At 45.1% G+C, this 24769-nt stretch overlaps 1 protein-coding gene across 10 annotated transcripts in view; it reads left to right on the plus strand.

The window, feature by feature from the left end:
• The window catches only part of PDE5A (phosphodiesterase 5A), a 783446-nt gene that overhangs the window by 433916 nt on the left and 324761 nt on the right, over nucleotides 1-24769 (plus strand). For all 10 annotated transcript variants that reach the window (XM_086961429.1, XM_086961430.1, XM_086961428.1 and 7 more), the window contains exon 6: nucleotides 1968-2105. In XM_086961429.1, the coding sequence (XP_086817555.1) occupies nucleotides 1968-2105 (138 nt within the window). The remainder of the gene's footprint in view (nucleotides 1-1967; nucleotides 2106-24769) is intronic.

A 24769-nucleotide genomic window follows, 5' to 3' on the forward strand; every position in this document is an offset into this window, starting at 1 on the left:
ATTTGATCTAGGGTGGTAGCATGATGTGCCAAGGAGGCGACATTACTCATTTCTCTTTTTAATCCATGAAAAATGACGTGGTCTGTCCAGTCGGAGGATACATTGCGTCAACACACAGAACAACACTGGGAACCAAAACTATTTGTATCTATCATAACTGCTATCATTTGATGCTTCTCCAGTCTATAACGGAAACAGAAATATTTTAGTAAATTCCAGGGCGATGCAAAAATAAAAATAGGGGTTATGTCCCCTTACTTTAATTTATGTAGACCATATATTGATTATGAACTATATGATGTGATCAAATTGTTTCTAATCATGGTTAATAGTTGTTGATTGTTGATTTATTTCATTGCTGAATTATGATTTATGATTACTCGAAAGCCACTACCAGTCCTTTGAAGCTGGGAGCATTGTGTCCAAACAATCGCTTTTGATATATACAGAATACTAAAACAAGCCAACAAGTTGTTTAAGAATGTGTTTGCTATTTATTCAGTTAGAGGAGTGTGCAGAAACTAAACCATTCTCACCAGGCTTCTGTGATGTTGATCTCGAAGAGATCTTTGAAGTGTTAAAATAACAAACAAAAAAAATTACCATAAGTAGATTGTAACAGAAAAATAACATTTTAATGATGAGATGTTGTAACAAGCAAACATCACCAATGCAAATTCAAATACTCAGAGAACTAATAAGCACAGTTGGGCTTTTATGGCCTGGCTTGACAGTGAAGCTGTAGTCAGACAGTTATGTTAGCTTAACTAGAAAGGGGCTTTGATTCACTCACATGTTGTAAGTCAGGAGTACATGTTTTGATTGGGCAGAAGTTGTGCCCTTCTGCAAAAAAACGTGCTTGCCCGCATCACAACTATCATTTAGTTTAATTATCCAGCTGCTGAGCTTTTACTTTAAGGGGCACACACATGACACTGTAATGTTGTAAAAGTGTTTTCGAGAACTAGATAATTTCTGGTGTTCAACTTTCTCTGGCAGCAGCAAAGATAAGATGAGGGCAGCCACAAGGAATGTATTCCATTTCATATGTTGAATTTTTATGTGTTTTATTGTGATTGGTTCAGAAGGTGAATGCAAGAATGAGTCAGTGGATTGATTATTGGATTTATAAGTGCATAGATCCAGTTGTGATATATTTCCGCGAACAGCAGCTGGTTGTTCATGACTTTGAGCTGTCTGTTTCAAGCAGTTCAAGGGGTTCTTCCTAGTAACAAGAAGTCCTGGGATAGCCGATAAACCTTACGGACTACTCTGTTCCTGGACAGTTTGTGTTGTTCTCCCTGGACCTTGCCTTGCCACAAAGACTCACACAAAATGCACGAACCATGTGAAACACCCAATATCCTCTGTTTTTTTGGGATTGCCTGCGGAGCCAATTTGGGTGGTTCTTGTAGCTCTTTTTGTTCTAAATGTGATTTTCAAAACACTTGCGCTTTTTGCCTGTTTCACAGTTCTTAAAATACTCTGACCCAACCCTGCTAATAGAGTAGATTTGGGCTTAATTTCTATTTTGTTGACAGCCGCAAATGTGACGTATTCCTCTTTTAAGCTCTAACATGAAACGTCGATTTTATAGTGTAGGAGCACATCTATTATATACCCAATATAGACTCGATTTCTGTGTTTTTTTTATTTGCCAAACTACTTATTTGTTTGTGCTCGTCCAGATTGTAGCATTCAGCGCTGTCCGAGAAGCATTATAAGGTTCCAGTCACGCCGTCTGAAAGCAGTCCCGGGAAGTTGGCAAATTTAACATCCTGTTTATTCTTTCTTTTTGCACGTATGCTTGTTCTACTTATTCCACAGTCTGAAGCTGAGATTAAAAAAAGCCACGTTAAAAACAGTTGCCTCACTGCCCCTTAATACAGCTATGCACATATCGCAATTCTCCCGCCATTGCTAGCAGCCGTTGCCGACTATTTTAATTTTTATCTTTTGTTGTGCAGGTGCTCCTTGACCTCGCTACCTTGATTTTTGAAGAGCAGCAGTCATTGGAAGTCATCCTGAAGAAAATAGCAGCCACCATTATCTCTTTTATGCAGACCGAGCGGTGCACCATTTTCATTGTGGATGAAGATTCCTCGGTGAGTCGTGAGTTAGGCCTATCTTGAGAGGTTAAAGGTGTGTTTTGTGTTTTTCACCTGTGTTTTATGGACTTCATTGTAATTGTGGCTTGTGAGCGGGATAACAAAATTTAGAAAATGGTGGGCATGGACTCACTGTGTTTCTTTCCGAATTTTGCTTCCAGTTGAGAGGTGAGTGGAACAAACGAAAGTGTAATACATTTTTTGATTATATAATAGCCATACAACACTCGATCGTTAGCTGTGAGTGATCAGTACACTGAATTATCCTGTGCGCTACTAAATGTACATGTTCCCAGAGTTTGGTATGCCAGTGGCATCTTTTGCACTACACTGACTTTATTTTGCTCACTGAAAAGAGACCTTTTGGCCCAAATTTTTTATGTTTGTGGTGGGTTGGAGGGAGAGGTGAAAAATGGGTGGAGGTAACGGCATCTTCTCCAGCGCAGTGGTACTCAGGACTGAGAAGTGTGGGAACTCAGGGAGACCAGTGGGACGAGAGATCGGGCCGTGAAAGCTTGTCTAATGACTGGTCTGCTCAGGGCGCTGCTGGTTATGGATGGCTTGATTCAGAGAAAGGCAATTCATCCCAACATCTTGTGTGATTCCGACGCACAGGACAAATCTTACATTGGCTCCGGATGACGCAACCTGAAGTGACTCTGGAATGGAGGAGCAGGAGAAAAATATACTAGTATGTTTATTTTTACTTTCTCACTCCCTGCCTTTGGCAACAGTGTGCAGTTGCTCTAAAAAGATGGGAGTAACGGTGTTGCGACTTGTGTAGTGTTTAAGGGAAATGTACAGATGGGCTTGTGCACTTTGCTCTGTAAAAGGATTATCCTATTTGTTCTACTATGACCTGGATTCCTACATAACATACTTAGGATTGCCTTGTGCCCTTGCAATCGGTGTTGCCCAGGCTGGACACTGAGGACTTTTGCTCTTTATCCGCATCGCTGCGCTCGTCATCAGCAGCGAAGCGGTTATATGATTTGCAATAGTGTTAGGCACGCTCCAAAAGTGATGACCAACCATTTTGTACTCACGTGAGTAAATGGAATACAATGACAAAGGCTATCTGAGCTCTCAGACATGGGCATTGCCCCCAAGGCTCTGTCTAGTCACAGCTGGCACAGCCTTTAAAGCACTGATCTACTGCAGAGAAAGCATAGCCACATATAAGTACACAGGACCTCGAGAAATAGGAGTAAATCGTAAGATGGAAACAGCCGCCATTTTGTTTGGCTAATGTTACTCTTTGAAAAGGCTGAGGTCTAACAACAAATATGTTTTTCATGGAAAGGCAGGGAGACTGGTCATGCATGTGGTTTCTCTAAGGCCACGAAGATGACGCGAGTGTCCCTGGCTTCAGAGCTCTCATTCCGTCACTACTATATTCTGTCGAAAGCAGGATTGCAGGGGAGATCAAACTGAGTTTAATTGTGCAACGTATTCTCTCAGTGGTGTCAGAGTCTACACATACTGGACAGCTAAAGTTTGACTGGTGTATTTTAAAGGGGTTAAGCTGGCATTTCTTTCTGTTGATGCTTCACAAAACCGCCCAAAGTACTCAAATGCTGAAGGTGTAAAGGACCACTTCAAGTAAGAACATATACTGCCAAGAACCAAGTTCCCGCTACCCTTAGATAAAACATGGAAAACACAACAAAGACCAGGCTGTGCTGTTGGCCTAATTTATCGAATGTCAATCCTGGCAATCTTCAGGCAGCTCTTGTTTGCAAAGATGTGGAAACAAAGGCTGCGTTGTTAGGCTCTCGCAGTTGGGTGTGTAGGCTTCCTCCAATGGCTAGCGATTACAGCAAAATTACAAACAATTTTATTACTAACTGTAAGCTGTTTCCAAGGTGAAAAGGAGCCTTTGCTCTTTCCTCATTGAAAGGGCTTACCAGTCACCTAATCACCATCAAAGTGCTTTGCAACATGGTGAGGTGTATGAAGTGTTATATAAATGCTGCAATACAATACATTACAATACCTGAAACTGTGACTCTTGTGTAAAAAAGTAACATTACCATACTTCTCCAAGAGATTTAAAACGCAGTAATATTTGGAACATCAAAACAATGAATGTTTCAGTATATTTATTTATAATCTACTTATCTAAATGGGTGATTGGATAGTGGGTGAAACATTGTGCTGGTGCTTTCTAATGGCGAACGCCACAATTCATTTTCGGGGATCAGGACTTACTTTTTTGTCATCGGACTTTTGCACAGGGCAAGAGAAAGGCAGACATTGGGGAAAGAAAGAAGTAGAGAGAGATAGAAAAACACTAACAAAAGGAGAAGATAGGGTGAGAAGAGGGTGAGCTAAAGAGACAGAAAATGTAGATTTTTCCAGAGCTCAGTTCATTCAAGTGTGGGTAAGCAGAAGACATGTCTCCTGAAGTCATGACATCTCATGAGGTCAGTGTGACATGTCTTGAGTTGAAGAAAAGTCTCTCAGCAGGAGCTGGCACTGTTAGAGGCCAAAGCAGTATGCAAGACCATAGGGTCAAAGCAGCAAACTCTCCTAGCTCGGTCTCAAAACTACCGTATCGCAAACCCAAGTAGCTTCAGCAGAGCATCCAACATCTGAAATAAATGTCAAGTAGATCATGCTTGTGAAATCCACACCTACCAAGACACACTATGGCAAAGGAGTTTTATTAGAAAATGCTTTTTCCTTGCAAACCGATGTAGCCTCTGCTTTGTATCCTTCAGATTGAGTGACACTATATACTCTTGTGCCTGAACTGATGCTTTTATTTTTATCTAGTCAAAGCTATGTGCTTTCTCTCCAGAAATGTATGGGCCACCACCAACATCTTATCCCAGGACAAGGCTGGCCTCTCTAATCATTTGAAAGGCACTGCCTATATTGCACATAAGACTCTTAGATAATGGTAGATTTAATCTGTAGGAGGTGGAAGGCAGTGGCGGCTCCTCCGCTATGGCAGAGGAAGGTTGCCCCACTGCTTTTAAGCAGTGCGAAACAGAAACATAAAATGAGAATAACTTAGCTTATTATCATTTTATGCTCCTTTCTGCTGCTTTGCAGGCGCTGCTCTGCTCTTGGAGTAGGGCAGAGGGGAGTGGTTTGCCCACTCCGAAGAGCACAATGACTGTTTGGTCGTCCTTCTTGCCTAAACCAGTCATGCGCACTTTCCCCATTCTCCATGCAGGCTACATTACAGTCAGCATGGAGAACATGACCAGGTCCCCATTCCCTGGTTGAGCATCGAACCAGGAAGCTTAAAACCAATCACACCGCTGCAATGTAGCGTTGTGCTTGGTCAGGAGAGCCTGGGTGCTTACAAATCACAATGCTCCATTGCAGCATTGTAATTGGTCAGTGGGGCCTGCTTCCTGTTCCTCGATGTGCTTGAGGAGAGCAGGAGCAGAGACGTGCAACACGGCTGGCGGCAAGGTAAGTTTATTTTACTTTAAAAAAATATTTTCACCATACGCGACCCTCCACTATGTGATCTCTCCATGCCCACCACCTGCAAGCCATGCCAGCCGCCAGCCAGCAGCTTCGATTCAAAGAATTAAGGATCATTTAAGGAGGGAGGAGCATGTAGAAAATTATTAAGCTACAACAGCCTTAATTTATACTTGAGCCAAAGGTACTAATTGTTTTTGCCCAAGTCTCCAGCTGGCCATTGCTCTGCATCACTCTGCCATGGTCATCGGTGATTTTTCCTCCAAATTTAGGAGGTGGCAGGGGCTTAGTGGGGCAGCGAAGGGCAGTGGTGGTTATTAGTGTGATGATAGTCCTCCACCAGCCAAACGCTAAATAGATGTCAAAGTACAGTTGGGATTCATGCTAATTCTCCCAAAATAATTGATTCATCAGAGCTCCAGTTCATTTATTTTATTTTATTTTATTTTATGCAATTTTTAAAGCGCGCAAATACCCGTACGGGTGTCTTGGCGCTATCGTTACAGAACTCACTTCTTGCGATGAGGGGGAATTAGGAAGAGAACAACCATGTTTTAAGGCTCTTTCTGAACTTGAGCAGCGTAGGGGCCGTTTTGATGTGGAGTGGTAGTGTATTCCACAGTTTGGCAGTAGCGATAGTAAAACATCTATCTCCCCAGCTGGCCTTTCTTGTCCGTGGGACTTTCAACAAGTAGGCTGAGGACGATCGTAAGGTCCTAGGTTGTTCCACTGGGCAGAGGGCTTTTTTTAGGAACTGTGGTCCGGAGTTGTTCAGAGTTTTGTAGGCTATACACGGAGCCTTAAATTTGATTCGGCTCCTAATAGGGAGCCAATGTAGCTCTTTGATGTAAGGGGACGTTGAGGTGAATTTGGGGATGGATAGTAGGGTTCTGGCCGCGGCGTTTTGCACCGTCTGGAGTTTATTGAGTACCTTTTCCTGAGCGTTCAGAAGAAGGGAGTTACAATAATCGGTTCTTGAGAACACTAAGGTGCTGATAAGTGTTTTGCCCGCGGACTGTGGTAAGTAAGGAAGTAGTTTTTTTTATTTTTTTTAGGGTGTAGAAGGCAGATGATACCACAGCATTGGCGTGATGAAGGAAAGTCAGCTTATTGTCGAATGTGACTCCCAAATTACGGACCTTAACTACCCAACTGAGATGGCCACCACTGTGGGGACCATGCCGGCTGCAAGTTCCCGAATGTCATCACCTCCGTTTTATCGGAGTTTAGTTTGAGGCAATTTGATGACATCCAGGAGCTTATCGCCTTCATTCCCTCTTGGAAGTTGGCTGCGACAGATGTTCCATTATTGTGCACCGATAATACTAGTTGAGTATCGTCGGCGTACGTTGTAAGGGCAATTCCATGCGATTTTATCACCCTCGCTAAGTCCGATACATAGATATTGAAAAGCGTCGGACTTAGCGAGGAGCCCTGTGGGACTCCGCATGGGAGGGAGACACGGTCGATCAGAGTGACATGATCGACCGTGTCAAATGCAGCGGAAAGGTCCAGAAGTATTAGGACCGCCGCTCCTCCCTTGTCCATCGTTGCTCTGATTTCATCTGCAGCTTTAAGCAGTGCTGCCTCCGTTCCGTGCCCCTGTCTGAAGCCAAACTGGGTGTCATCAAGTAGATCGTTGTCATTAATGAATTTCGAAAGTTGGATGTTCATTGTTTTTTCGAAAATCTTGGCTGGGAAGGGGAGACAGGCGATAGGTCTATAACTGGCAGGGAGAAGAGGGTCCAGAGTTGGCTTTTTTAGAAGTGGCTTAATGATAGCCTCCTTCCAAACCGATGGATAGATGCCTGTTGAAAACATGGCATTGCAGATGGTAGACAACGCGGGAGAAATCGCTTCTGGGATGAGATTCAGAATAGCAGGGGAACATGGGTCGAGGGGGGATCCAGATTTGGTTCTGGCTACCAGATGTTGAATATGTTCCCGGTTGATGGTATGGAAAGATGAAAAGATGGGAGGAGTATTGATGGGAAGTGCCACATGGGAGGGCGAAGGGGAGGAATGAGAGAAGGTGAGGAAAATGGAACTAACCTTCTCCTCAAAGAAGCTGGCCAGAGCGTCCGATAGAGACTGAGAGCCTTCTAGGCGCGGGGCGGGGGGATTGGACAAAGTTGTAACCACCTGAAATAGTTCTCCTACCGAGTTTTTCGCCTGGTTGATTTGTGACGTGTAATAACAACTTTTTTCAGAAACTATAAGTCTTTTGTAGATGGAAAGGGCGTTTTTATAGGTAATTTTGTCTGCAGGGCTATAGTGGCGGCGCCACTGCCTTTTTAAGGTTCCTGCAATACTGTCTCTGAATCCGAAGGGGCTCTGTAAACCACTGAGCTGATGGTATTTTCCTGTTGCGGTGGGAAATTTTGATCGGGGCTAGTATGTTACAAGCCGTGTTTAAGTTCGTCAAGTAATTAGAAGACGCTATAGTGGGGTCCTGTTCGTTGGGGATATGACCTTCCTGCATCATCTCTGTTAAGTGAGCTAGATTGATGTTTTTCCAGTCTCTGTAAGAAAATTGAGAGGAGGTTGTAATAGGAGGTTTGGTGGGGTTAATTTCAACAGAGAAACAGATCGCTGCATGGTCTGTCCAGATCAGGGGGATTACTTGGGTAACAGTTATAAGGGGACTGTTGGTGAATAGACCATCTAGTGTGTGGCCTGCTTGGTGCGTGGGAGATTTTATCAATTGCAGCAGGCCGGCAGCTGCTAAGTCTGTAGTTAGCTGCGTTGTGTCGTGGTCGTTGAAGGCTTCTAGGTGAAAGTTAAAGTCACCTAGTATGGTGAAGTGTGGGGAGCCTGCAGCTGCTTCAATCATATTGCCTATGTTGGCTAGAAACTTGGATCTTGACCCAGGAGGGCGATAGATTAGCATGCCCTTAAACGATGACGTGGCCGAGAGGCCTAATGTGAAAAAGAAAGCCTCGTATTCAGGACAATTAGATTGTGTCGTTGTGAGTTTAAACTGGTCTTTATAAATTATTGCTATGCCTCCACCCTTTTTTTTAGGCCTGTCTAGTCTGCATACATTGTAGTTGATAGGAGTGGCAGCTCTGAAGTCTGGGCCGGAGGCTTCATCCCCCCATGTCTCTGTAATGAATAAGAGATCCAGTTCATACGTGTCAATTAAGTCGGCAATTTCTAGCTTGTGTTTGGGGAGGGATCTGCCATTTATTAGCGCTGCTTGAACCAGTAGTGGGACAGTTGTAGAGGGTTTGGGGGTTTCCTTTATGCAAGTAGGACATTGGTATGGGCCTAGGATGGGGTTGGTTTACCCTAGATGTGGTAGAGCATGAGGTAAATCAGCTACGTGCCTGAGGTCAAGTAAATCGGCAGAGGTGTAGATGAGTCTCACCGTATTGGTAGCTGGTCGTGGGACTGGAGCGGCAGGGGGGGTAGCCCTTGGCCCGTCCTCGGCGCGGACGAGCGCAGACGAGCTTGCCTTATGCGCGCCTTCGGCGCGCAATCGTCGCACCCGCTGCGCTCGTCCGCTGCGCTTCCGGTTACAGCACATGGTTTATCGAGCGGAGGGTGACGTGGAGAAGGGGCGTGGTCAGCGAGTGTGGGCGTGTCCGCAGGTCGAGGAAGGCGGCGTTGCCCTGGCAGCAGTCTACCGCGTCAGCCCTGAATCGGCTGGGCGGGTCTGCGTGATCGTGGTGATGGCCTGGGAATTAGCTAAGTTAAAAACAAATTATGCAAGTTTTAAAAAGAGATGCTAACTCCCGGCTTTTCGCCTCAGGAGTGAGTTCAATGAACGCTTGCTTTCAGTCAGCGCGCGTACATATACTGTGAGGGGCGTGGTCAGCGCGTGTGGGCGTGTCCGCAGGTCGAGGGAGGCGGCGTTGCCCTGGCAGCAGTCTACCGCGTCAGCCCTGAATCGGCTGGGCGGGTCTGCGTGATCGTGGTGATGGCCTGGGAATTAGCTAAGTTAAAAACAAATTATGCAAGTTTTAAAAAGAGATGCTAACTCCCGGCTTTTCGCCTCAGGAGTGAGTTCAATGAACGCTCGCTTTCAGTCAGCGCGCGTACATATACTGTGAGGGGCGTGGTCAGCGCGTGTGGGCGTGTCCGCAGGTCGAGGTAGGCGGCGTTGCCCTGGCAGCAGTCTACCGCGTCAGCCCTGAATCGGCTGGGCGGGTCTGCGTGATCGTGGTGATGGCCTGGGAATTAGCGAAGTTAAAAACAAATTATGCAAGTTTTAAAAAGAGATGCTAACTCCCGGCTTTTCGCCTCAGGAGTGAGTTCAATGAACGCTCGCTTTCAGGCAGCGCGCGAACATATACTGTGAGGGGCGTGGTCAGCGCGTGTGGGCGTGTCCGCAGGTCGAGGAAGGCGGCGTTGCCCTGGCAGCAGTCTACCGCGTCAGCCCTGAATCGGCTGGGGGGGTCTGCGTGATCGTGGTGATGGCCTGGGAATTAGCTAAGTTAAAAACAAATTATGCAGGTTTTAAAAAGAGATGCTAACTCCCGGCTTTTCGCCTCAGGAGTGAGTTCAATGAACGCTCGCTTTCAGTCAGCTTGCATACATATACTGTGAGGGGCGTGGTCAGCGCGTGTGGGCGTGTCCGCAGGTTGAGGAAGGCGGCGTTGCCCTGGCAGCAGTCTACCGCGTCAGCCCTGAATCGGCTGGGCGGGTCTGCGTGATCGTGGTGATGGCCTGGGAATTAGCTAAGTTAAAAACAAATTATGCAAGTTTTAAAAAGAGATGCTAACTCCCGGCTTTTCGCCTCAGGAGTGAGTTCAATGAACGCTCGCTTTCAGTCAGCGCGCATACATATACTGTGAGGGGCGTGGTCAGCGCGTGTGGGCGTGTCCGCAGGTCGAGGAAGGCGGCGTTGCCCTGGCAGCAGTCTACCGCGTCATGGTAAATCTTTGAATCTGTCTCACTAACAAACTCAAAACAATCACTGGCATAGCTAATAGATCTCACCTTTTGTCCCTTATAAGTGTTTAGACATGCAGCATATTATCCAGAACACAGCTATTTTTTTTGGTGTGCTGGTGGTGTCTCTTGCTTAAGGCATCGAGTTGGCTAACAGTCTGAGACCTATCCAGATAGCTTGGTTGTAAAGAGAGAGGAAGAGCCATGAAGTCTTACATATGTTCAATGCTCCAGAGGGTAGAACTGGACAGAGCAGCAAGCTGCTATGCTGGCTTTTTCACAAGTGAGGACACCCTTTACTAGCAGCTGGCATACAAATCCCTTGTTCACTTCATACTGAACTGTCAACTTTCAACAGCCGTAAAGTATCCTTAGGGCAAGCTCATAGAGGCTTTCTTGAGCAGTGGACCTGCTCCACCACTAGTGACTCGCCTCACTTGGTCAGTGATTCTCAGTGGGATGATTCCATTCAGGGGTTCATACACAGGTGGCTTTATCAGACAACCCCCTTTCCCTGCACTTCTCTAAGGAGAGTTTTCTGCAAAAGTGGTCTGTGTAATGTGTTATGCAAAGAAGATACTGCACCCTCGCTGCTCTTATCGCGTTTCGCTTTCTGTACAGTGGTATAGGTACAAATGCAAGCTTTGGAAATGTTTACAATGAAAGATTTTATGTACAATTACTTAAGGGGTGCTAAGAGAGAGCAATCAGCAGAGCTTGGAGTGCAGGTTTGAACATTTTGCTAGTAATGTTGGAGTACCATAACAAGATCATGGATTTAGTGGAAGGAGCTAAGATAACTGATTCATTTTATTCCCTAATTATAAATCCAGGGGTATTTATAAAAAAAATCTTTTTACATTTTTGAGTTCTAGAAGTGATTGCTGTAACAAACAGGGCACACTTGGAGCCAAATTACCTGATAACACCAACACAGGTTTGCCAATTGCTAACGATGGTGCTCAGTCAGTTTTCAGGGGTCCCAACCTATTCACAGCATTTATTATCATTTTATTATTGCTAATGACTGACTTCTGGACAACAGAAAGCAAAATGATTCAATCTCAATTCTAGGTAATCACAAAGGAGAAACAGGGAAATCCTGTCCTTTAATGAACAAGAAAGAATGTAAAAAGTCTTGGGAGCTGTGGATGCATGTCAGTGGAAGTCCTTTTGAAAACAGGTGTGAGAGACTGTCACTGCAGGCTTAAAAATCCAAGTTATAGATATTTAAATAAAGACATAAGGTGTGTATCATAAGACAAAAGGCGTGTATCATAAGACGCTTTGCTTTTTAGCTGATGTTAACTGATGGCTCGGGGCCCAATGTGGCGTTGCGACAAGAGCTGACAACTTATGAACGGGTTACTGGGTTCGAGTCTCGACGTCGGCTCAACATCCTGTGATTCTGGCCAAATCACTTAATCTCCACATGACTTAAAAAACATGAAGGAAACTGGTACTCGTGTAAAGTGCTCCAATACATTAAATTGAATTTGCACTATATACAATTGCAAAACAAATGTGATCTGCTAGACTGCCCATTGCTAATGCAGGGATGACTGGAGTAAGCTCCCATGTGAATTCCAGTGAATGTTTTACTTCATCGCAAGTCTGCTGTAGCTGGGGGTGGTCACTGTGCTGCTAGTGACCTTTCAGTTGTTCATAAAGACTTGTCCCCTGCTGCTGTAATGTACATCAACACTGTTGTGCTCAGAAAAAAGAACATATGGGGTTTCTGGATGAGGGGTTTGAGGTCAGGCTCATCACAGCATCACAGGGTCGGAGGAAGGTAGTATCTTTCAACCTATACATTGAATTAGAACAGACATGTAAAATCACACAGCCCTTTTTTGTAAACAAGAACTGTACATAGACACAAACAATAAAAGGCTTCAGCAGCTTAGCCATTGTAAACAAGCAAAACTTGTATCAAGAGGAAGACACAATGCCTTAAACTTGACATGATTACATTGTCAAAAATGTTCCAAAGAGGAAAACATGTTCAGATTATTATGAAATACTGGGAGGTTGAAGCCCCTCAGAATGCACGAAGGTTGAACTGCAGCACACACTTCATTTCTGCTGAAAAAGCCGAGAATGGGTGTGAAGAAGGGAGAGGGATAACAAGATGTTTCCTTCTTATTGGTCCAGTTACAAATCAAGAAACTCAAAAATATAATGTCAACAAAAGTAACACAACCCCCCTGAGCTCAATGCCTAGAAGGCTTTATTATCCAGAAAGTAACAACAGTTAAACACATAGTCAGGTGGAATATATGCAGACAAAAAACGTGCCTTACATCTTATAGTTCATTGTTAGGCTTGGCATCTTTTGGCGTGTTTCCCCAGAGTTTTTGCTTTCTGACCTCCCTGTTTTTACTCTGTTTTTGCTGGTGTAGTGTTTCTGCGCACTTTTCTCACTGCTGATCAGTGGTGAAGTTCAAGTGCTTCTGTGGTAAATTGTGTTATGATTTGATTTACTTGTTAGTCCCTATTAAAGTGCACTGAGTGTGCCAGGGCCTGTGAATCAAATGCTACTAACAGCACTGCAGCACTGATTGAGCCACCCACGTGAGTAGCCCAGAAAAGGTAACTCAGACCCGCCATTGCGGAGTCTGCATGCAGTTTGTAACTGCCATGTCGACTTGGCCAGTGAACTCACTTTTTAGTCCCTCGCCTTCCCTTTTCTTACATGTCAGCCACCCCTAAGGTAGGCGCAAGGTACCCCTGTGGGCCAGGTGCAATGTTTGTGAAAGGTAGGACATGCCCTGATGTGTGTGGCATGTCCTGATAGCGTTTTTCGCTATTTCAAGGCTAGCTTTTCCCCATAGGACAGAATGTGGAGTTCGTTTATAACATCTTATAAACATAACTGGCCTGGGGAATTAGGTAGGAAAATAAAATGTTTTATGCAGGGCTTTAAGTGGGATGAAAAAACTGGGGGGTGTCTCAAATGGGCGTGGCCAGTGTACTTAGGGGCGTGGCTTTAAATCACTTACGCAAAAAATCTGTGCTTAGCATAGTGTGCCGCCCGACTTGTAATTTGCTGTTTCCGTCATTGCATCCAGATATTTGATACAAGTAACATCATAACTACAATAAGTAAGTAATATTGGCTTTGTCAATGGTTATTACTTGCAGAAGATAAATAAGCTGCAACTATAACTTGTATATAATATTGACAAAGCTTCCAATGAAATCCTTGTGACCCTACCACAATGTTGCTGCTCCTGAGTTTCAGAAAGAGAAGGGAAATCCAGAAAGAAAAGGACTCTTAAAGGATTTCCCTTGCCCCCCAACGCTCCCCTGGCATGACGTCATGCTGTAACTTCTCTACTACTGAGAAGTGAACAGTGTGAGCAGCGCACATCCATGTGCCTGGTGCTGTCTCGAAACGGGTCTCTATCAGGCTTTGTTTTGAGCCATGGCACTTTTTTCCGGACTGCAGTGACAGCAAACAGCGGTCATTGCAGTCCGGGAAAAAAACGGGCTGCTGTGTCAGGGCTCAAAACAGAGCCCGATAGAGACCCGTTTCGAGGCCCCCAGAAAAAAACTGCTGGTGCTCAGACCCCTTGAGACCCGGCCCACTTAAAGCCCTGGTTGTATGCCTGCACTCAGAATCTAAAGATGCATCTTTTAGTGAAGGTTATTTTTATATTCTGTGTTTGAAAATACCACTTTTAGAAAGTAGGTATTTTCTTGCTCAGTCATTCTATGTGCATCTGCTAGAATGTGGATTATCTGTCTGGGTTTTGGATGACAGAAGGCTGGGGGGCAGGAGTGGCTCCAGAAACTCTAGGAGGGGCAGGAAAGGGCTGAATAGGCCTGGGCTGCAATTTGGGAAGGGGGAGGAGATTTCCCTGCACCTCAAAGGGCCTGGTCTGCCTTTGACCATGCCGTCTCCACCTCCTGCCAGGAAGTCACATCAGAGAAGGCAGAACTGGTTCTGGCTGGGCACAGACACTCTCTTCCTAGGAGATCAAAGGATTTTGGGATATAAATATTGGGGCCCAGACCCCTGAATTTTAGGTTTAAAGCATTTTTATTAAGACAAAAGAATACGGGGGGGGAGCAGGAGGTTAGGGTTACATACAGTACAATAAAGAAAAAGAAAGGCACAATGTCAGGAGCGAATTCAAGGAACGACCCCTGAATTTTAGAACTCTTTTAGACAAAGAAGACTGTCTAGAAGAAGAGCTGGAGAAGCTGTGAGGAGGAACTACCACATTGCTGTGTCCTTTGATGTGTTAGCCTGCAGTGGCTGCTTCTGTCTTGGGCAGTGAAAGGACTGGACTGAACTTTCTGCAATCTGCGTTTGTGAGTTTCTCCCAGGGCTTGAAGTAGAGCTTGCACCCTGATCAAGAAGTTTCAGGAACAGCAAAGACTTCAAGCTCTTCTGCCCTCAGCACCGAGAACTACGTGTTTTGTGCTGCAACAAAAGAAAAAGCAACCCGACGACGACGCTGCCTACTCTGTGTCCTGACGGCACCACAGAGGGCACCGCCGCAACGTGACTCTGGTCTCACTGACAATGCCTGCTGACACTGAGGTAATATACATTTTATGGTCAAGTTATGTTCCCTAGCGCGTACCCCACCGACTCCATGTACGAGTTAAAGTGCATGTAACTTCCCTCCTGTACCAGCTATAAAGACGCAAATACATTTGCGTCCAACGTTAACTTGTCCTCTTCCAGACCCACCATGAATGGGTTGGATGGTCCGTTCCTAAGTATGCTATGCCAACGTCTTTTTGTAGTGTACTCCTACGTTTTTCAGCCCTGGCTGAAGTAGGCCCTGAATCTCTGCCACCGAGCCTCTTTTCTGGCTTCTGACTCCGAGAAATCTTTGCCCAGGCAGCCCCCGTATCCGTGAACTCTGACTTACTTCTAGCGCGGCCCTCCGTGCTCAGCTCAGCCTGCTGCCTGCCAAGATTGACTATAACCTTCGAGTTATCTGTTTCCCTCCCCGTAAATACATTCCAGCCTGCTAGTTTCAGTAAACATCCTTCCTCAGCTACAGGGCTAAAGGGCCGACCTGTCTCTGTGCAAGTAATTCATAGCTCCGTTGCCATGCTTTCATGGAAGGCCCCTCGCCCCACGCTTCTCATACAGACACTCAGGCGCTTATACCCGCACTCACAGCAAGTATAGAATAGCTTCTGCTCTAGAGACCTTTCTGCCCAGATAGCTTAGTTCCTAAACATCAGATATCAGATATGATAAAAGCACAAGTTGATCTGACATGCCAGACTTCTGTCTCTTTCCGTCAGTGTAAATGTCAAGTCCCCTGCACCCCTCCAGTTACACGTCATCCAGCTGCGCGCGCATCCAAGTTTCCGATTTCTGCTGACATTGCAACATTCTGTTAGCACCACCCCTTGGTGCCACCCACTTGCGTCACCTATCAGTGACGTTTCTAGTACACACCTCTAGTTCACGCCTAGTTTACGCCTCTTGATGATGTACATGCACCACGTGTATATTGTTATCTTGTCTCCTCTCAGCTGTTACGCCTCTTACATTGAACATTATGATGTAAATCAAGTATATAAGCTATGTATTGTCAATAAACGAGAGCGCGCTCATCTATCCCTTCTGACACCCTGTGTGGTGGTCAGAACACGATATCCTGATTCCTTTATGAGGAATAAAACCCTTAGAAACTCTTACACCACGGACTCTGTTTTCCTTCATTCTGATTGAGTTATTATTGATTAAGTACTTACCTGCATAGAAATTAAGAGAGTAAATTAATTATTTACGTCATTTTGGCGCCCGAATAGGGACCCCTCCCCCACCTCACGCGCCGGTTGGCGCGTTGCATACTGTGTCCCCTGCCATCAGTTAGATGGAATACACGTGTACTGGCAGGATTTCCTGCATCTCCCTCTGACCCACGGAGGTGACGAAGACTGCAATCAGTGCCCAGACGAGGCGGTGAGGAGTGCGGAGGATCCCGACCAGAGCCCAGCCGAAAGAAGCAAGGTCCGAGGTGTGAAGAGGCCCACCAGTTTTCCGAAGTTTTCCGAAATTTTCCGAAGTTTTCCGAAGTTCCGAGCCGAGTCCAGTCGAGTTTTCCGAGGCCTTCTGTTTTCCGTGCTTCCCGGTGAGTACCATTGCTGGGTCGTATCTAGACGGGTTTGGGTACGCAAGTCCGGTCTGCACTGTTTTTAGGCAGTGTATCTGTACTGTTTAGCAGTATATCTAGTATTCCGAATTTCTGAAATTCTGCACTGTTACAACAGTGTATCTGTACTGTTGAGCAGTACATCTAGTATAGAGGGGTAGTCATCTATGTTTTAAATGTTTTTGTAATTAATGTCGTGGTATGAATGTGATTGTTTTTGTGCATTATTGTGTTTTCTTGTATAAATAGTTGCAGTCGACATTAAGTATCAAGGATCAAGCATTTCAGTATCAAGTAGGCACAATGCCGTTTTTCAACAAGTTAAGGCAGATAGGGACTAGGAAAGGGATGTTAGAGGAAGAGATTCCAATCCCCCCTAGGGACACTCCAGGTAATTTTATGTACAATAAACATGGCATAGACGCCATTCTGTATCTAGAGTTATGGACCGATTATACCAAGCACCTAGAGGAAAGATACCGATGGCCAGTTAACGGAACATGGGATGCCGAGTGCATCATAAAGGTAGAAGAAATATTACGGAAAAAGAAAGCCAGACAATCTCAGAAAGACGCCATAGAATTTTGGCGTAAGGAATCACGTAAGCGTGCTGAAAGAGTACTCCGTAGAGAAGACAGACTTCAAGAATCAGAAAAGGCCCAAGAAAACGAATTAGTTACTGAGGGAATTCGAGTAAAATTAGAACAAATAGATCGTACCCAAAATAGCCAAGTGAACAACATGTATCTTTTGGCCGAAGGTACCACTGACGCCATTTCAGAAATACCGAAAAATTTGCCGTCACCATTGGTTCCAACTAAAGTAATGCACAAGACTACTAAAGACATATTCCTAAATTCCTATCTAGATGATGTAGCACCAGCTTACACCAATCTGCCTGTTCGTGCCCTGCCTGCAGACAGGGACGGGGGTGGTACTCCACCCCCAGGTCACGTTCCGCTGGTACCGCAACAGACTTCTCCTGTTCCGCCAGCCCCGCCACTTCCCCTACTCAAAACTGACCTACCGAAACAACGTTTGCCTGATCCACCTAAACGACAAGTTCACGTTCAGATACAGACTCCGCGGAGAGATAATGCCCAAGCATCCGCCTCAGGAGGTGCGACAGCGGGTCTACAGACCCCGCCACCGACACACAGATTGCTTTTAAAAGACACACAGAATCCTTTCCAGTCTCCCCAGTACTCATCCCGGCTTGAGGCATTGAAAGATAGGATGTCATTCTGCAGATATGATCCAGTACCCGGAACAGACGATCTAATGGTATTAGCATCACTGCGCTTAAGATCTGCCACCGATAGCTTGTTATGCTGTGTGGGAATGCAGGAAGCCCTCGACAGACTATACAAATTCATACAGACAGGGAAAGACCCCGACAGTGTCCAAGCTGCCATGTATAAACAGAAAGTTGACATTCAAAAACAGATATTACGATTCTTCATTAATTGTGTAATAAGAGAACGAGACAGGCCCGGAACAGATCAGAGTGAATTAGACGTATTGAACAAGTGGGGCCAAAATATAGCAGAAGCAAAACATGACAAGGGGACTTGCATAGCCGCTATGTCCCAGAAAATTAGAAAGGCAGTATTAACTGCACACCAGGAAGAAACTGATAAAGCTTCCTCCGAGGAGGAAAATGAAGATGAGACATCAGGAAAGTCTACAGACATTATAGCATATGTAGGTAGGGGAAACTACCTTAGGAAAGGTGTCCGTCCGGAGAGCAAGAGAGTTTTCTTCTCTGCCTTAACAAATCCGAATTCTGCCGAGCATCAGTTCCAGGAAACTGACAAACGGCTTCGAGATCGAGTTGGGTACCATGTACTCAATTCTATGGATGAACAAGACCTAGCCCGATCAGCTGTATCATGGGCCGAGAATGCAGACATATATAATGATGATACCGTAGCACAGACGTTTTTGAACCTCTCCCCCGACGAACAGAAATTAGCAGGTGTATACATGATTCAGCACCTTCTCATTAAATACAGAAAACATTATTCCGATCCAGGTCCCTTACACGAGACACTAGAAGCACTACTGATGGATAGATGGAGAGGCTTAAGTACCAAATTAATTCAAATAATTCTAGAACAACGACGCAGATATGATACCTTTGTAAGTTCTGAATATGTTCCCGCCCCACCTCCAGAGAGGAAAATGTACCATATGCAGTGCGGGGGTGGTATTGAAAGTCAGAACCCCTTACGAGAAGTGCACCCTGTTATGGGTGAGGACAAGGTTTTGAAACGCGTGTATGTACACACGCCTCTGACTAAATTAGAACTGTTAGAAATGAAGAAATTAGTCCCGTGCCATGATAAAGACCCTGCAGGTTTTCATAGAGAGCTCAAAGATATGTTACTGATGGGAGACTACACGTATGATGATATCATGAAAATGTTGAAAGTATTACTGCCTACGGGTATATTCGAGAAACTGAAGGAAAAGGAATGGGAGGTGGGAGACACAAAGATTGCCTGGGCAGAAATAGAAGAAGAAGAGAAAAAACGGGTTCCAGGGTTAGGCCTTGGGGACAAAACTAAAGCATTACCAGGTTTGATAGTACAGGTCTTGCCCAGATTATTGACAACTAGAAAAGAAGATTGGGACGCAATCTCGTCCTGTAAACAGAAACAAGATGAAGATACTAGCGACTTTTATTCAAGATTCGAGAAATGTTTTATTATCAATAGTGGCCTCCAGCCAAGTAGCGAGTCGTACCCACATCTTTTTGTATCAAAGTTAGTCGAGAATTCCCTACCGTTAGTTAAAAATAGAGTGTATAAAGTCGAGAGTACATGGCAAGCAAATACGCCATCCCAGATGTTACAAATGTTACAATATCACCAGAATAGAATTAGGGAAGAACAAGATCAGGAACAGAAACGTATGAAAGACACGAAAATGAAAATGTTAGTAGCTCAGACGGTCCCATCCGACAGTCACAGAAAAGGTACGACCCAGACAAGTCACACTGCAGCTCCTGTTAAAGGGACATGCAATTATTGCAAGCAGCCAGGTCACTACGTACACGAATGCCCAGTTCTGAAACATAACATAGCGACAGGTAAAACTAAAGAAAGACCGCATCCGCCTAGACAAGACCATAACCAGCATCAGTCTACACAGAATACACAGCCTATGCATGCATCCGCACAGACAGCACAGACCGTAGCAGTACCACAGCCACAGCCCATTGCTGCAACTCAGCAAGTCTCACAACAGATGTACCAGTATGCCCAGTCTGCTTACCCCGAATATTCCCGATATACATGAAACAGCCTAGAGAGGGAAGGTGGCTTGCCTCTTATTGAGATTCCTGTAGATCAAGAAGGTCCTTATGTACACAGTCAAGTATTGGGGAAAGACAGAAAGTTTTTAATTGACACAGGGGCAAGTCGCACTACAATAAGTCATGACGAAGTTCCAGGGGCACCCCTCTCAGGCTCACAAAATGTTTCCCTTGGTTTTTCAGGACAGCCTATTGTAAATGAAGTATCAGAACCAGTTCCCCTGGCTGTGGGTCCATTATCACGCGTTACAGACCTGTTACTAACAAAATCATGTCCGGAAAATCTGTTAGGAATTAAAACATTGAAGGCTCTAGGAGCTATAATCTGCTGCTCCCCGGAGGGAGTTAGACTCTTTCTGCGGGATTTCAAGGGTCATTACGTTCTTCGTGAGTTTGACGTCAGATTGAAAAATGTACCTGATTACTTGTGGGCAAAAGGCCCAACTGATGTAGGATGTATGCATATTACACCATACCGTGTTACACTCAAGGCAGGTGTTGTATTACCCAGAATCAGACAATACAAGTTACCACCCGATGCTGTAGTGGCTTTACTGAAAATCATTGAAGAGCTCATTGCCCAAGGAGTGGTCGTCGAGACCGACTCCAATATCTGTAATTCACCCATCATTCCGATTCTTAAACGTACTGATCCCAATGCACCACCAGTATATCGGCTGGTGATTGATCTTCGAGAATTGAATAAATGCATTATCCCACAGTATCCTGTGGTTCCCGATATATCATCTCTATTGACTGCTATTGATTCAGAAGCAACGTTCTTTACTGTAATTGATCTCAAGAACGCCTTCTTCAGCGTGCCTATTGATCCAGAGAGCCAATATCTCTTCGGATTCTGTTTAAATGGACGCAGTTTCAAATTTTCGCGCGCACCTCAAGGATTCACAGAAAGCCCCAGCATCTATAGTCAAGCACTGAAGAGACAACTAGATTGTATTCAAATGCCAGTTAACACCGCTTTACTACAATATGTCGATGATCTGCTGATCACCGCACGAAGTGAGCCCGAATGTGAAAAAGCATCACTGACAGTTTTACATTTCCTGGCCGACAAGGGACACAAGGTGTCTCCTTCGAAGCTACAATTCTGTGTTCAGCAAGTTGTGTACTTGGGTCACTTGCTGTCCAAAGTGGGGAGACAGCTCACTCCCGATCGCATTCAGTTAATTGCAAATATGCCACAACCCCAGACACAAAAGGAAGTGCGGGCCTTCATAGGCCTCACCTCGTACTGCAGACAATGGATTCCCCAGTATGCATTTCTAGCTAAACCACTCATCCAGTTAACGACACAGGAGGCAGCGACTTCGACTGCCCTCCCTTGGACTCAGGAACATACACAAGCTTTTGAAGACTTAAAGAAAGCCTTATGCCAAGCACCAGTTTTAGCAACACCATGTTACAGCAAACCGTTTACACTTTTTGTTACAGAACGTGATGGTACAGCATTGTCTGTCCTCACTCAAGATCAAGCAGGTTCGCATAAGCCTTGTGCTTATTTCTCTAGTACATTGGATTCAGTAGCACAGGCACTCCCTGCGTGCTTAAAGTCAGTAGCAGCAACAGCGTTAGCAATAAGACAGAGTGATTCAATTGTTTTAGGTCATCAGTTAACAGTTCAAGTACCACATTCTGTAGAGGTTTTGTTAAACAGAACCCAGACTCAACACTTAACTATAGCACGACTGACAGGTTATGAATTAACACTATTCCAGCCACACATAGAAATCAGACGTTGCAGCATCCTGAATCCAGCAACACTGTCAGCTCCACATGATTGTATAGAAATAATTAATGCAGTAACTAAGCCTAGACGAGATTTAACAGATGTCCCATTGACAAATCCAGACCTGACACTTTATGTGGACGGTTCATGCATGAGAACAAGTACAGGAGAATTAGTGGCCGCGTATGCCGTGACCACTGAAACTGAAGTTAAAGAAACACATCGTATTGATACACTGTCTGCTCAAGCAGCAGAGCTCATCGCTCTGACCCGAGCTTGTATTCTAGCCAAGAACAGAAATGTTAACATATATACTGATTCCCGTTATGCCTTCGGAGTTGTACACGACTTCGGAGTCCTCTGGCAAGAACGAGGTTTCCTGACCTCTCATGGGGCCAAGATACAGCATGGCCCCCTCATTCAAGCACTGTTAGAAGCAATACATTTGCCCTCGGGCATATCAGTCATGAAGTGTAAGGCACATACTAAAGTCACAGATTCTGTTTCCCAGGGTAACGACCTGGCAGACCAGACAGCAAAACATACAGCACTGACTCACACCCAGACTACTGATGTGACAAAGACAATAGTACAGACACAGTGTATGGCAGTTAGAGATCCCGCCCTAGACGTAATTGATATCCAGACACATGCTACTCCAGAGGAGATAAAGAAATGGACTGAACTAGGAGGGATTCAGACAGATCAAGGTTGGGTGACGAAGGGAAAATCTATATGGTTTCTCCCCGACTCAATGGTTCAGGTCATGATAAATACAGCACATAGCCCGGCCCATCTAGGAGAGAAGGCGATGTTAGACAGTTTACAGAATCTCTGGTACAACAAACACTTACGAGCAGCAGCAAAACAGAAAGTGCGTACTTGCATGATCTGTTGTCAGTTCAATCCAGGTAAAAGCGTCCCTGTTGAGCAAGGTGGATTTCATCCTCCCGATCACCCTTTTGAAGTCCTCCAGATGGATTACATCCAGATGAATAGCTGTAGAGGATTTAAGTATGTCCTTGTAATTGTTTGTGCTCTGTCTCGCTGGACCGAAGCATACCCAGTCCCAGACTACACTGCTCCGACCACTGCCAGACAGTTGGTTCGTGAATTCTTCCCACGGTACGGTTTGCCCCGTGTCGTGTATTCAGATAACGGACAGCCGTTTTCGTCCGAGTTGATGAGACAAGTTTCCCTCTTGCTAGGATACCAGTGGAGGTTCCACTGTGTCCGACATCCCGAAGCAGCTGGCCTCGTAGAAAGGCATAATCAGACACTAAAAATCCGACTTGCCAAGATCTGTCAGGAAAAAGGGGTCGACTGGATAGTCGCCCTGCCCGTGGCACTATTCTACATGAGAATGGTCGCCCACTCAAGATCAGGGCTATCCCCGTACGAAGTGGTCTTTGGCAGACCACCGAATATGTGGGGGACGCCCATTCCGAAAAAGATCACTGATGTTGATTGTAACATGTTGACAGATTACCTTGCCTCCTTGATGTCTGCACTCCAATCATGTCGTTCACAGGTTGCCGCAGCCTTCCCTGACAATACCGATGTAAAGGCGCATGAGGTCCGTCCAGGGGACCTGGTTCTCGTCCGGAATTTCGACCGGAAAAGTCCGCTGGAGCCCCGCTGGAAGTCTCCGAAGACCGTCCTCCTTACCACAAGGACCGCTGTGAAGATCGAGGGGAGAAAGGGGTGGGTCCACACGAGTCACATCAAACTATGCAATGAACTAAAAAACGGACTGAAACAGGACTCTGACTCGTCCACCCCCACCAAAGACTGTGTTGAAGCACAAGACGTTACCGTCCCTAAAAGAGAAAAGACTCCCCAAGAACTCTACCGAATGAAACTCCGATCTAGCAAGTCAGACAGTTTAATTGTTTAAGTCCTCCCCTAGGTGAATCGGTTAAATAGTTTCTGACATGTATCCCCTAGATCGAGATAGAGAGAGAGAGAGAGAAGAAAAGAAACGTACATACTGTAAATCACTGCGTAGTCACTGCATAGTGACGTTGTTAATAATGTTTTTTCTAAGTATTCTAATTATTATTGCCAGCATTCTGCTACCTATATATTGGCCTATTTTCAGGCGTGAACAATCTGCTTACAATGTCTCTGCTGAACACACTTTTAGTGAACTTCCTGCACATGAACTCTCTTACAGACTTGCGCTGCGCAACAATACATTCATTAGTATGTTACACCACTCCCATCAGACAAACAATGCTACCGACTGCTGGATATGTGGCCGACTCCCTCCCTACCAGAATTACAAGGGAGCTCTGCCCCTCTTTCCGTACCCATTCACTCACAATGGCTCCTGTGGAGCATGGTTTAAAATAATTAATTCCTTAAATCCTGATATTGCTGTTTTCGATGGGGGCTGGGTTTGGGGAAACTTGAACTTAGTCCTGCTCAACGTCTGTTATCCTGATAAAGAAGGACTTCCCACTCGAATAGGAACTGACCTAGAAAATGAAGTATATGGATTAGGTAATTACACAATTAGCCTTATGATCCTTACTGTTGAATCTGAAGCTGCTCCAGTTTTGCCCCATATGTTAGTATTACCAGTCACAGGTGAATTATGTGTTAGCAAGAAAGGTTCAGTACACGTAGGTCATAGTAAATGCACTACTGTGGTCGAGTTCAGTGACCATGGTAAATCATCCTTCAAAGCTATCAGTCACTCCTATTTTGTTTGTGGTCATACCGCATACATACGTCTGCCTCCAGATTGGGGTGGTACCTGTTACATTGCATTCCTTCTGCCACCTGTTTTTCTAGCTCCCCCTGATTACCATAGAAATACGAATCTAGCACCGAATAGACCAAAAAGAGATATTCCCCTTGTCGACTACACAGAAACGGCATGGGAACAGTACACTGATTTCAATAAAGGATTCTTTTTCTTCCTAGGACCTGTCCAAAACAGTAAATTAATACGCCGATTAACCAGAACACTTGAAGCAGTAGTACATGAAACTGCCTCCGCCTTAGGTAACTTAACAGAGGAGCAATCTGCTATGCGGGTTGTTGTCCTTCAAAATCGTCTTGTGATTGACGTCATCTTGGCAGATAGAGGTGGAGCCTGTAAGGTCATCGGGTCGAG

This window comes from Lissotriton vulgaris, chromosome 3_1 (genome assembly GCF_964263255.1).
Source record: "Lissotriton vulgaris chromosome 3_1, aLisVul1.2, whole genome shotgun sequence".
Taxonomy (NCBI): domain Eukaryota; kingdom Metazoa; phylum Chordata; class Amphibia; order Caudata; family Salamandridae; genus Lissotriton; species Lissotriton vulgaris.